Source organism: Mustela nivalis (genome assembly GCF_964662115.1).
Source record: "Mustela nivalis genome assembly, chromosome: 9".
In the NCBI taxonomy this organism is placed as follows: domain Eukaryota; kingdom Metazoa; phylum Chordata; class Mammalia; order Carnivora; family Mustelidae; genus Mustela; species Mustela nivalis.
In genome coordinates, this window is record NC_139028.1 from 109,769,384 (window position 1) to 109,783,503 (window position 14,120).

The 14,120-nt window shown below is 42.8% G+C and overlaps 1 protein-coding gene across 2 annotated transcripts; it reads left to right on the plus strand.

Moving 5' to 3' along the window:
* Window positions 1-929: 929 nt before the first annotated feature.
* LOC309841468 (membrane-spanning 4-domains subfamily A member 8-like) lies at window positions 930-13,517 on the plus strand. 2 transcript variants are annotated; one of them, XM_082684437.1, is made up of 7 exons: window positions 930-992; window positions 1,716-1,938; window positions 7,790-7,912; window positions 10,143-10,202; window positions 11,504-11,635; window positions 12,805-12,918; window positions 13,101-13,517. In XM_082684437.1, the coding sequence occupies exons 2-7, from the start codon at window positions 1,720-1,722 to the stop codon at window positions 13,203-13,205; spliced, it is 753 nt and encodes a 250-aa protein (XP_082540563.1). In that variant the 5' UTR covers window positions 930-992; window positions 1,716-1,719; the 3' UTR covers window positions 13,206-13,517. The 2 variants fall into 2 exon arrangements, with proteins under 2 accessions (XP_082540563.1, XP_082540564.1); XM_082684438.1 differs by having other exon boundaries at window positions 939-992; window positions 1,719-1,938.
* Window positions 13,518-14,120: the final 603 nt, after the last annotated feature.

The following is a 14,120-nucleotide window of genomic DNA, read 5'->3' on the forward strand; positions in this document are numbered from 1 at the left end:
CAGCGGTTAAAAAAAAAAAAAAAAAAGTTGATAAATCTTACTACATACATTTTTTAATTTATGTAATTAAAAATCACCATAAATGAAGTCAAAATACAGTTGTCAGACTTGGAGAAAAGATATTCCCAGATGAAGAGTAATAGCCCAATACATAAAGGACTCTTGAAAATTAAAAGACAAGGTTCCAGAAATCTGATAGAAAAATGGGTAAAGACATTGTAGTTCAGCTCCGTCTACTCTCTCATCCTTATGACTTTCAATGTCCTTCTCCCACAAAATGCTCAAAGCCACTCTCAGCCATATCCAAAATATGTCCTCTATCTCTCTCCTCCATCCTTTGCTCTCCATACCCTCTGCCTGCAATAGTGTCCTTTCTGTTGACCATTTTACAAAGTTCTAGCCATCCCACCAACTTCATTTGTTTATTCGATAAGCATCTGGGGGGGTTGTTGTTGTTGTTGTTGTTTAAGGTTTTATTTATTTATTTGACGGAGAGAGATCACAAGTAGGCAGAGAAGCAGGCAGAGAGAGAGAGAAAGGAGGAAGCAGGCTCCCTGCTGAGCAGAGAGCCCGACGCGGAGCTGGATCCCAGGACCCTGAGATCATGACCTGAGCTCTAACTGTAGCATTTATGTCATTCTGTCTTGTGCTATAGCCATGTCCATTACCCCTGAGTGCCCAGTTCTTTCCTTGTCTCCCAGATCATGAGACACAACCCTTTCTTCTCCACACAGATACCATTAAACATTTGCCCAATTGAATTGCATTCAGTTAGTTCCTTGGCCAAAACAGAAAGCAAATATAGACCGGGAAGCTGAGCTCTAAACAGCTGGTGACCTGGCCTCACCTAGAAGAAAGTAAAAAGGACTTTGGCTCTTTCTGAACATATAACCTAACTCAGCCGCGTTTGCTCACTCTTTCAGGAAATCAGGTTGCCTACAGCAAAGAATTGGGAACAAGAACAAGAGAGCCTTAGCGGCTGGCAGAGCAAAGTGAGTATATACACTCTAATGGTTTTTATGAAGATTTTTCAGCCAAATGAGACATGATGAATCTGGGTGTGGGGTGCAGGATGTGGTAGGGTTTATTGCACAAACTTTTGTAGGGTCTGCTCCAAAAAATAGAAGAAATTTTAAAAACCAGACCAGAATTTGTAAGTAGCCTAGAAAATTGGCCACCCAGTAAATAAACATGCAGTAGCAACAGGACTTCTCCTGAGGAGGAGGATCTCCACTTGACTAATTTATGTGACTGAGACTTTAAGGAATTCATGTCCACTCTCCCAGCCTCAGCTTCTTTTTCTAGAAATTGAGAGAATTGGACTCAGTGTGCTCCAAGAGCCTCTCCACCTCCGAGGTTTTATAATCAGATGGTATTACTATTTGCACAATACCATGCTAGGTACTATGAGAGATTCAAAAATGGGAAAGACACAGCCCTTGCCTTCTGGCAGAGTTTGGCTTCTTTGAGCTTTCATTTTCTCGCCTGTAAAGCCGGTCCGGTGTGAGATGAAAAGATGTGTTTGTAAAGCCCTGACTGCCTGGCACTTCATAAGTGTCCCATAACTGGCACATCATAGTATCTCTAAAATGAGATTAACAAATGGCATTAATAAGTGGGTTAAGATGCTCAAGTGAGCTACTGAAAGAAAGGCCTTTTTTGGTGTAAACATCAGTGCCTGTGTGAGAGACAAGTCTGTCACATTTGTGTTTCAGCAGCATGAATCCGATGGCTTCAGCAGGACCCATGGACAATTCCAGATTAGCGGTGGCACCCCACAACGGCTATCCTGTGACCCAACAAGGCATGTGTCAGGTGGCCCTGTCTCCAAGCAACCAGCCCCAAGTACACCTACTTCCTGTGAACCCACCGGGTTTGAAGCTACCTGGGAGTGAGCAGCCTGTCCAGAGAGCCTTCATGGAGGCCAAAACCTTAGGAGTAAGTGAAATTTTGCTCTGCAAGGACAGGTCACTGGCTGGCATCAGATGGGGGCTGGGGGTGAGGGGTGCTTGGAAATACAGAAACTCCAAATCCAGCAAGCAGGGTTGGAGCTGACCCAGGCTTGCTAAACTCGGGTCCACCAGAAATCTCAGCTGGGCAACATCACCAGGGTCTCAGTATGGGGCCTTGGATTCTGTGCCTTAGGCATTTTAAGTAAGAGGAAGAAAGGTAACAACAACCAAAAAAGCAGTAAACTTGAATGTTGGTCCTTTTTAAAATTCCATTTATATTAAATAATCACAATAGTCAAATCCATATAAAGAGAAAGTAGATTAACAGTTGGGGATGGCCATGCCAAGGGGAGACTGAATGTGGGAAGGATGAGAGGTAAAAGGCATAGGGTTACCTTTCTTTATTCTTTATTTATATTCAATTTAGTTAACATACACTGTATTATTGGTTTCAGGGGTAGAGTTTAGACATTCATCTGTTGCATATAACACCCAGTGCTCATTGCATCACCTGCCTCCTTTATGCCTATCACTCAACTATCCCTTCCCCCCACCCATTCCCCCTCCAGCAACCCTCAGTTTGTTCCCTAGAGTTAAGCATCTCTAATGGTTTGCCCCCCTCTCTATTTTCATCTTATTTTATTCTTTTCCTTCCCTTCCCCTGTAGTCATCTGTTTTGAATGTTGGTCCTTTTGCCAGTGTCCATGTTGATTCATGTGGCCTCTGGAAAAAAGTGGGCATACCAAACTTTAAGGTAGAGTCTAAACCCAGCATGTGGGGAAAAAAGCATCTTAGACAATCAGCAAAATAACAATTCACGGTGGTTTTCCCCTAAAAGGCTGTCTTGGACAGGACCAAGAGAGGCCCACTTCATTGCATAGCTGAATGCTGACAATCACAGATTCTGACCCAGACCGCCTAAGCTCATGTCCTAGCTCCACCCCCACTTACTACTCATGGGAGTGTCATTTCATACAGACTGTATGGAGGGCACTTTGTGTCTTTCAAATTTACAAAAGACCCAATAATTCCATTTCTGAGCCTCTGTCCTGCAGATGCTGCCTGGGCACACAAGAAATGTGATATGTAGGAGCCTAATTACTGCAGCATGCTTTGTGATGACAACAGAATGGAAACAATAAAAATATCTATAAATATAATAGTGGTTAAATAAATGTATCATTTTAAAGATAGAATGTAGTATAGCTTCAAAGAGAACAAAGAATTTCTTTGTATAAAGATATGGACATACCCCAAGACATATCTTTGATGGTGGGTATTAAGGAGGGCACGTATTGCATGGAGCACTGGGTGTGGTGCAAAAACAATGAATACTGTTATGCAGAAAAGTAAATTAAAAAAAAAAAGTAAGGGGCAGACATTGTGTACAGTCTATTACCATTTGTACAAATTTAAGAAAATAATATATTTGAATTTGCTGCCATATTTGTAGTATACACACACACCACACACACATATATATACATATATACATACATACATAATATATCTGTGTATATGAATATATGCCATTTGTGCAAGAGCATATCTATGTTACTTTCCTAGGACTGTCATAACAAAGTTCCACAAACTGGGTGGATTATAACAACAGCAATGATCTCACAGTTCTGGAGGCCAAAATTTTACAATGAAGTAGTCCACAGGCCCAGGCTCCCAATGAAGGCATTAAGGGAAGGTCTGTTCCAGGCCTTTCTCCCAACTTCTGGTATTTCCTTGGCTTGTGGCAGGACAACCCCAATCTTGGTACACAAGGAATTCCCCTGTGTGCTTGTGTGTCTCTTCATGTCATTCTTTCAAAGAACCAGCTTCTAGTTTTATTGATCTGTTCCACTGTTCTTTTGGTTTCTATTTTGTTGATTTCTGCTCTAATCTTTATTACTTCTCTTATCCTGCATCGTTTAGGCTTTATTTGCTGTTCTTTCTCCAACTCCTTTAGGTATAAGATTAGCTTGTATATTTGAGACTTTTCTAATTCCTTAAGAAAGACTTCTATTACTATATACTTCCTTCTTAGGACCGCCTTTGCCACATCCCAAAGGTTTTGAACAGTTGTGTTTTCATTTTCATTTGTTTCCATGAATTTTTTAAATTCTTCTTGAATTTCCTGGTTGATCCATTCATTTTTTAGTACGGTGCTCTTTAACCTCCAAACATTTGAGTTCCTTCCAAATTTCCTCTTGTGATTGAGTTCAAATTTCAAAGTGTTGTGGTCTGAAAATATGCAGGGAATAATCCCAGTCTTTTGGTAACAATTGAGACCTGATTTGTGACCCGGTATATGATCTATTCTGGAGAATGTTCCATGTGCACTGGAGAAGAATGTGTATTCTCTTGCTTTAGGATGGAATGCTCTGTATTTATCTGTGAAGCCCACCTGGTCCAACGTGACATTCAAAGCCCTTGTTTCCTTGTTAATCTTCTGTCCATTACTGTGAGTGGGGTGTTGAAGTCCCCTACTATCATTATATTATTATCAGTGGGTTTCTTTAAGTTTGTTATTAATTGGTAGATACAATCTGCTGCTCCCAAGTTAGAAGTATAAATATTTATAATTGTTAGATCTTCTTGTTGGATAGACCTTTAAGTATGATATAGTATCCCTCTTCATCTCTTACTACATCCTTTGGTGTAAAATCTAATTTGTCGGATATAAGGATTGCTGCCCCAGTTTTCTTTTGATGTCCATTAGCATGATAAATCATCCTCCACCCCCTCACTTTCAATTTGGAGGTGACTTTAGGTCTAAAATGAGTGTCTTGTAGACACCATATGGATGGGTCTTGCTTTTTTATCCAATCTGATACTTTGTGTCTTGATTGGAGCATTTAGCCCATTTACATTCAGAGTAACTATTGAAAGATAACAATTTAGTGTCATTGTATTGCCTGTAAAGTCCCTGTTTCTGTATATTATCTCTGTTCCTTTCTGATCTATGTTACTTTTGGGGTCTCTCTTCACCTTTAGAATCCCTTTTAATTTTTCTTTCAGGGCTGGTTTTGTGGTCACAAATTCTTTTAGTTTCTCTTTGTCCTGGAAGCTCTTTATCTTTCCTTTCATTCTGAATAATAGTACTGCTGGATAAAGTATTCTTGGCTGCATGTTTTTCTCATTTAGTACCCTGGATACATGATGACAGCCCTTCCTGACCTGCCAGGTCTCTGTGAATAGGTCTTCTGCCAGTCTAATTTTCCCACACTTGTACTTTAAGTACCTCTTATCTCAGACTGCTTTCAGGATTTTCTCTTTATGTCTAAAATTTGAAAACTTCACTATTGTATGTTGATCTATTTTTATTGATTTTGAAGGAAGTTCTCTGTGCCTCCTGGACTAAATACCTGTTTCCTTCCCCAGATTGCAAAAGTTCTCAGCTATGATTTCCCATAAGATAGCTTCCGCCCCTCTTTCTCTTTGTTCTCTGGGACACCAATAATTCTAATATTGTTTTACTTTGTGGTATCACTGATTTATCGAAGCCTCCATCATGGTCCATTAGTTGTTTTTCTCTCTTTTCCTCGGCTTCCTTCCTTTCCATTATTTTGTCTTCTATGTCACTGACTCTCTCCTGCCTCATTTACCTAGATGTTAGAACATCCATTTTAGACTGCATCTCAGTTAAAGCATTTTTAATTTTGGCCTGATACTTCTGCACTAAGAGATTCTCTAGTGTCTTTCATGCTTTTTTCAAGCCCAGATAGTAACTTTATAGTCATTATACTGAATTCTAGTTCTGACATTTTACTTATATCCATATCGATTAGATCTATGGCAGAGTATTACCTCTGATTCTTCCTTTTGTTGTGAATTTCTCCCTCTAGTCATTTTGTCCAGAGAAGAATAAATGAACAAGAGAACAAAATTAAAAATATCACAACGACCCCAGCAAAATACACACTAGACAAATCTGAAGACATCAGAAACCTAGAAACCTAGAAACCTAGAAAGAAAAGAAAAAAGATTGGGGACAAATGTCCACAGCTGGACAAAACAGGGTGATCTACTTGGTCCTGAGTGTATTTTGGTATGTTTGTTAAAGGCACTAAATCCCAAACTTGTGAAGAAAGCAAAACTGATATAGCTACAAAAAATAAAATTGAATACAGTGAAAGGAAGCCAAAAATGAAGAATATATCTATAAAATTAAATGTAGACATGAAAATTATAGAAATATTTAAAAACAACGAGTCAATAGAACAAGAATCTAGTTGAAAAAGGAAAAAAAAAAAGAAAAAAGGAAAAGAAAATTTTAAACTAAAAGACTAAAGATTCCTGAGAAAAAACCTCAAATTCTATATACTATTTTATATACTATTTATATACTATTCTATATACTATTTTCCCCTAGGAAATAGTAGTCCTGTGTGTCTTAGTCCTGTGTGTTCTATAAACTTGGTATTCACCTGAGATTCTGCTTGTCTTCTGGGGGAGGTACCCATTGCACCGATTCTCGGATGTCTTTGCTTGGGCAGAATTGTGCTGTCCCTTGCCAGGGAGCCAGGCTCATTGTAAGCTGCTTGAGGTTGCTCTATGTGACTTTTGTTCCCTAGTTCCCTAGTTCTCTCCTCCTGTCATTTATCTTCCAATATATCTCCTCAGATTCGCTTCTCCATTCTTCCCACCTTGAAAAAAGTGGTTGCTTTTCTATTTGTAGAATTGAACCAATTCTTTTCTTAGATCTCAAGTTGAATTCACAGGTGTTCAGAATGATTTTATAGATATCAGCTGAATTCAAGGTAGATGAAATGCAAGTCCCAATGCCATTTTAGAGGATGAAAAAAAAAAAATGGCGGTGCCCCGAACTCCAGCCCTGGAGCTGAATGATCTCTGTCCCCACTCTCCAGGGCATCCTTAGGGGAAAGCAGTCAATCCCTTTTGTGTGTGCCAAACTCCATAGACTCCTGAAGGGCACACCTACACCAATCCTCCAAGGGGAAGAATGGGGCCTCACTAAGGCCCTGCTACCTTCTGGGCCCCTGCTCCAGGAGCAGTTGTCTAGTCATGGCAGGGTCTCCCAGAAGTTGTTGCTTGCTGGGCCCTGGCTTGGAGAGCAGTCACCCAATCATGTCGTGGCTCAAGATCTATGGCAACACTGAGTTCAGAGACCACTCATGGGCTCACTGATTGTAGCCAGGATCCCACTCCAGCGCTTGGGAACTCTGCTGCTCTTGGGTACCCCCAGTCTTTCTGTAACCCTGGAGATCCTGAGACGACATGGTCCCACCTAGGCCCCACTTCACCACCTGAGCACCTTTCAGATAGTGATGTCCCTTACAAGAGCAGACTTCTGGATGTTCTGATCTTGTGCTCCACTGCGATATCACTTTCCCATAGCTGACTTACACAGGTTCTCTCCTCCTGTCATTTATCTTCCAATATATCTCCTCAGACTCGCTTCTCCATTCTTCCCACCTTGAAAAAAGTGGTTGTTTTTCTATTTGTAGAATTGAACCAATTCTTTTCTTAGATCTCAGGTTGAATTCACAGGTGTTCAGAATGATTTTATAGATATCAGCTGAATTCAAGGTAGATGAAATGCAAGTCCCCCACTCTTCTGCCATCTTCCCTCTCCCTCCCAGGACCATCTTGTGGTATTGGTAGATACACCTGTAAACAACAAAGGAAAGTTATACACCAAAATGTAAGGGGGATGTTTTCTCTGAATATAAGGTAATTATGGATGTTTTATTTCATTTTTATATCTTTCATATGACTTTGTAGACTAGAAAAATTTAAGATTTATTAAAATAAAAAGGAGGTACAAAGGGGAGACGGGATCCCACCCCAGAAACAAAGGCTTCGTATTTTGGCTCTCCTGACAGGCTGCCCAGATCCTTATTGGCCTGATACACATCGGCCTCGGCTCCATCATGGCCACCGTCATCTCTGGGGGTTACACAGCTGTCTCACTCTTTGGAGGCTTTCCCTTCTGGGGAGGCATCTGGGTAAGTAATGAGTCACCCCACCAGGCAAGTGAATCCCCAGAAATTACCAACACATTCAGGGCCATCTTGCCAATTTGTGTGGCTTGTACTCCACAGCAGGTTCCCAGTCAAGAGAACAAGCAAGGTGTAAAGCTGGCCCACGCCTTGCTTACCAGGCATGTTGGTTTGCTAGTGCTGCTATGACCAACAGCACAGATTAGGTGGCCTACCCAACAGAAATGCATTCTCTCACAGTTTGGAGGCTGAAAGTCTAAGATCAAGGTGTCATCAGGGTTGTTTCTTCTGAGGCCTCTCTCCTTGGCTTGCAGACAACCGCCTTCTCCCTCTGTCTTCATGTGGTTTCAGTGTATCTGTGCCCTAATCCCCTCTTCACATGAAAACACCACTCATATTGAATTAGGGCCACCCTAATGATCTCACAGAGAATTAGTCACATCTTTAAAGGCCCCATCACCAAACATAGTCACATTCTGAAATACTGGCGGGTTAGGACTTCACCAGATTAATTTTGAGAGGACACAATTCAGCCATAACACCAAGTGACAGCCCAACAAGGTGCCATTCACCCAGAGGGGGCTCATTTTCTATTTGATTCACCCCAGGGGTCAGGGAACTTTCTTCTCATTCATCAGCCCAGGGATGGCACCTTTTTTCAATTCATACAACAGTGCCAATGTATAAAAGGATGTATTGGTAATAGCCTTCAAGTGTTGTTCAACACAGGCCCACAGCCTGAGATCCAGGAGAAGAACACATCCACCAATGGCTGAGAGTGACTACTGAGACACAGAACAGTCATTAAACAATGGGGACCCAACCTGGAGTCCACAGATGGGCTTCAGAGTCTCCATTCTGGCAAAATATTTGGTATGCTAGATGTGTATTTTTTTTCCTGGAAAAGTCCATAGCTTTCATCAGATTCTCAGGGTGACCTATGACTCCATAAAATGTTAAAAACCACAGATCCTTTCTCTTCTCCAATTTACTGTCTGTTTGATTCCTTTGCATTCTCCCTTAGTGTCCTCTAAGCTACACACGCGCAAACACTCTCTCTCTCTCTCTCCTTCCTCCCCTCCCTGCCCCACGTCCTTCTTCTCTCTGTTGTTACATAGTCTTTGTCTCTGGACTCACACACCTCTCTATGATTCAAATACAACTTTTCTCATAAATAGCAAAACTCCAGAGTAACCTAGATAAGGAAAGTCCCCCCTTATCCTATGACATTTAAATCATTTAAATAAAATAGCCTAATGTTATCCCCCACCCTTGTGCCAACAAAACACCTGCAAAATGGCAAGGCTCATGTTCTTGGGAGGATCTTTCTCTGAGTACCTGCTCTTTCTTGTTTCCATCTGGGTCTCATTTACTGAGGCTGTGATCCTCTTCTGCTGTGCATGGACCCAGAGTTGGAACTCAGCCCCTATTCCTCTCCCCCAGTGCTGCATCTGTATAACCCATTTTCATGGAGTTTGGGTCAATGGAGAGGCTAACACCATGGCCACAGAATGGCTTGCTATTGGGCATTAGATGCAACTGAGTACTGTTGCCTGGATCTTCCTTTCTGCCAGGTTGACCAGCTCTCATGACCATCCCCCCTCCTTATATCTGCAGGCAGTTTTGATCCCGGTTGCTGTTTTGACTCCAGGACTACGTATTTCCTAAAGATCATTAATGTCCTCTTCCAAAACAAAGACCCATCTCCTCTGGCATCTTAAAAGGACCCGAAGCGACCTCAGAAGGCCAGCCCCTAGTTCCCTTCCCTCCTTATCAAGTCTCTATATACTGAGGGGTTTAAGAATGAGATTTATTTTCCCACATACAGGAAAAAATACCATTCCCTTTAAAAGTCATAAGAAGCTAGAGTAACTTTTAATTGTAAAACTGTTTCCACCCCATGACACATGCATCTACCTTGAGAGGGAGGGTATGTAGGGTAAGGGTTAAGAACATAGGGTCTGGGGATGCCTGGGTGGGTCAGTTGTTTAGGTGTCTGCCTTCAACTCAGGTCATGAGCTCAGCGTCCTGGGATCCAGCCCTGAGGTGGGCTCTCTGCTCAGCGGGGAGTCTGCCTCTCCTTCCCCTTCCTGTCCTTCCTCCCTCCATGTTGACTTGAAGGCACCAGCACAGGAACCTAGTATGTATGAGAGAATGTGTGTGACCAGAATCCTGGGAGCTGGAAGATGGGACGCAATCTGGGGCATCTTTCTAAAACCCCCCTCTTCTGTACCAGTTCATTGTTTCAGGATCCCTCTCGGTGTCAGCAGAAAATCTGCCACAATCTTCTTGCCTGGTAAGTCACCTCCTGACACAGGCTCTGCCAGCAGAGGCCTATAGGAGACACCCTCTGGGGAAAGGAAGGTTAACGCACAATCCCTCCCTCATCCCTACATCTACCAGACTCAGGGCACTGATACATGTGCTCACTCATACTCACAGGCAGGACTACAAAAACCTGGCCAGAGTCATGATAGGAAGGAGCCCAGAGGATTCTGGGGAGGGAAGGGCAACACAGCCACCTGCATTAGGGAAGAGACAGAGCAGTGTCCCTAAGAGGTGCCTACAGGAGGAGACACACAGCTCCTAGGGGTCCCGGCTCCACTCCAGCAGAGCAGGCACTGATAGGGCCTGTGGCACAGGGATTCCAGCCATTCCTGCGGGAAGCCAGGGGAAGCTCAACTACCTGCTTCCCGAAGAAATCCAGCCAAGTGAGCTCTGCTAATCACAGAAACAAGGTCCCCTATAGGCACAGACCAAGAAAGTACCTTTGTTTCTCTCACAAGCAGGTTGTCTAGGGTGAACGGCCTCAGGATGGCCAGGTCCTTCTACCGCATGAGATCTATTTGAAAATCTCCAAAGGGAAGCTCTAAATTCTGGGCAGGTCCTTCTGCACCTGGCCCAGAATCATAGAGGACCAGAGCCTGTCATATCCCAAGACACAGGGGCTGAGCATCCTATCTGTCTCATATGGGATAAGCAGGTTGAGTGTTTCCCAAAGATATGTCCTAGGGACACTTGTCCTATGCGACACTTGTCCCATGCAACACTCTGGGGAAATGAGTAGATAATTTGGGGAAAGCTCTATTTAGTAGTCCCCTTTCTGGAAGATCCATGATCCTGGGGTATCTGGGTGGCTCAGTTGGATAAGTGACTGCCTTCAGCTCGGGTCATGATCCCAGAGTCCCAGGATCAAGTCCCACATCAGGCTCCCTGCTCAGCAGGGAGTATGCTTCTCCCTCTGACCCACCACCATGCTTGTGTTCTCTCTCTCTCTCTCAAATAATGAATTAAATAAATAAATAAATAATAAACAAAATATAAATAAATAAATAAATATAAATTGAATTTTTAAAAAGATCCATAATCCTTGTTAAAGGCTCTGACAAGTCCTGCAGCAAAGACCTATTTAACTTAGTTCAGCCCAGCTTTTTTCCAACGTTAATTTGCCTGCACACTTTTTTGTACAGAACAACTCTTTCCTTGCTACAGAACTAAAGCTCTAGGGATTCACATTAAGAAGCACTTGTTGAGTCTCTATTCATCTCAACTACAATAATTTTCTTCTTTTACCCTGACCCTCTGTGTCTTCTTCAGCTGAAAGGCAGCTTGGGCTTGAACATCATCAGTGCAATCTGTTCTGTGGTTGGAATCATACTCTGCATCACGGATCTGGGTCTCATCCCATCTTACTCTGTCTCTTATCCCCACAATTATAACTGGGGTGTGGTGAGTACCCATCTAAACCAATGCTCCTCTAAGTTCAGAGTTAGCTAGGCTTACCAAATTATTAGAAAGCCCAAAATCAAACTTCTTCACCTAGCACTGTAGAAAAAAAATCAGAACAGAATGTAAAGTCCCTGACCTATGGCTTTATTGCTGTGTTACTTTAAGCATGTGACTTTTCTTAGTCTTAGTTTCTACCTTTATAAAACAGTACCTACCTATGACATTATTGGCAAAATTAAATGCAATTATAACACGCAGATGCCTCCCACTGCACCCCTGCTTGTGACTGTGGACAAGGGGTCAGCAAAGGTTTTTTGTAAATGTTCAGAGAATAAATATTTAAGGCTTTGCAGGCCCTCTGGTTTCTGTTACAACTACTCATCCCTATCCTGTAGTGGGAGAGCAGCCATCGGAAATAGGTATCTGCCTTCAACTCCAGCCCTGAGTTGGATCCCAGTGAGAATATGCAGTGAGCATGGCAGTTTTCTGATAAATCTTTATTTATGAAAATAGACAACAGCCAGGATTTGGCCCGTGAACAATAATGCACCAACCTATGCTGACCCGCAGAAATATAATGTGAGCTGCATGTCTGATTTTAAATATTCTAGTCGCCACCTTAAAAAAAAGAAGAAGCAAGTGAAATTAACTTTAATAATATATCTTATTTAACCCAATATATCCAAAATGTCATTTCAACACACAATCCGTGTTAAAAATTAAAAAATGATCAGTTTGATATTTTGCATTTTGGGTACTCGATCTTTGAAATCCTGTGTGTCACGCACATCTCACTTTGGGACTAACCACCTCCCAAATGCACAACAGCCACACGAGACTCATGACCCTGGGACTGACAAGAGGGCACAGCACAGACAAGTCCTTGTCCACTCGGTCCCTGCATCTGTCCGGCAAACCATCTTCTCCTTCCCAGTCATGTGACAGAGATGTTTTCCTAAAGGATGACTACCCTTCCCCTTAGAGAAGTACCAGTAGTGTTAAAGTAACAATTCTTTTATGAACACATTTGGCCCTCACAAAAACCTGGTGAGACGAGGTTAGAGGACTTCCTCAAAGCCATAGAGACAGCCCACCACAGAGCCACACTTGAAGCCAGACCTTGGACGCCTAAACTAGCCCTCCTAACAACCCATTCCCTGTGGTTCCAGAGCCCTGGTGTCGCTATTTCCAGTGTGATGCTCATCTTCTGCCTCCTGGAGTTCTGCATAACCTGTGTTTCTTCCCACTTTGGCTGCCAACTGGTCTGCTCTCAACAAAACTACGTGAGTCCAAAGGCTCCTCAGTGGGCTGGAAGGTGCCCCAAAGAGGGTGGAGTCTAGAGGGATGGCCATGCTTCCCCTTCCTGCTCAGGAGCAGAAGTCTCGCAGGGTGTAAAGGCCTCCGTGCCTGCCTGGTCCTTCTTGCACCCTTACTAGGGCACCTCCTGTGCACCTGTGTTTTCCAGGTGGGCGTGGTCCTCCCGAATGTCTGTGTGGCAAACCCAGGGGTCGTCCCAGAACCAGTGAACTTGCCACCGACTTCTTCCAACCAGTTCCAGGGCTCCAGATAAGCAAAGCCAAAGCTTCTAGAAGCATCTTTCGAAGAGACAGAAAGAAGACCTCCCCTTTCTGGGCTTCTGAAACCCAGGATCCTCTTTCCTTGACAATCTAAGGAAAATGTTTCTCTACCTTCATGCATCTTGACTTCATTCAATTCGGCATGGAAAACCTTACATTTCCTCTATTTAAAAGGAGACAGAAATTTAAAGTGGCTTTTAACAAAGAGATCCTCCCTAGGGCATTTGCACCTGGGGCTTTGTGTGCTTACCTGTGTGAGCTCATGGGTTGGAAGACCCAATGTCTAGACAACCCAACCTTCCTTCTCTCAATCGTTCGTTCATTGATTAAATATGTACTGAGCCATGAGCGCCTATGGACTCTGAAAAACAACCTGAGGGTTTTGAAGGGGCAGGGGGTGGGAGGTTGGGGGAGCCAGGTGGTGGGTATTATGGAGGGCACGGATTGCATGGAGCACTGGGTGTGGTGCATAAACAATGAATTCTGTTACACTGAAAAGAAATATTAAAAAATGTACTGAGCATTTGATATGTTCTAGGAAGGTTAACAGTGGAGAACACAACAAATCCCCTGACTTCTAGGAACTTTTGGCCTCATGGGACAATTAGGCAAGCAATTTTCTCTAACACAGGGCAGAATATGAGGACTCACAGAGAGAGAACAGAAAAGGATATGATTTATTCTAATGGTGATGGGGAAAGTAGAGAGAACAACCCTGGTTAAAGAAGCAACATCTGAGTGGGGCATTAAAGGAGGTTTTTCTGTGCAATAAAGAACCACCCTGTCGGGGAGTTCTTGGGAGAGAGGGAGTCATCCACTAACAGGATTAATCATATATGCTGTTACCCATGATGTAGCAGTATTTGTGAATACACATTGTCTTAAGAGAAAGTATCTCCCCAAGTTAT

Excerpts from the sequence above, each read along its gene's own strand:
- LOC309841468 (XM_082684437.1), top strand. The coding sequence starts at position 1,720 with ATGAATCCGATGGCTTCAGCAGGACCCATGGACAATTCCAGATTAGCG. Across the intron at positions 1,939-7,789 it reads TGGAGGCCAAAACCTTAGGA|GCTGCCCAGATCCTTATTGG; the intron begins GTAAGTGAAATT and ends CTCTCCTGACAG. Across the intron at positions 12,919-13,100 it reads TCTGCTCTCAACAAAACTAC|GTGGGCGTGGTCCTCCCGAA; the intron begins GTGAGTCCAAAG and ends TGTGTTTTCCAG.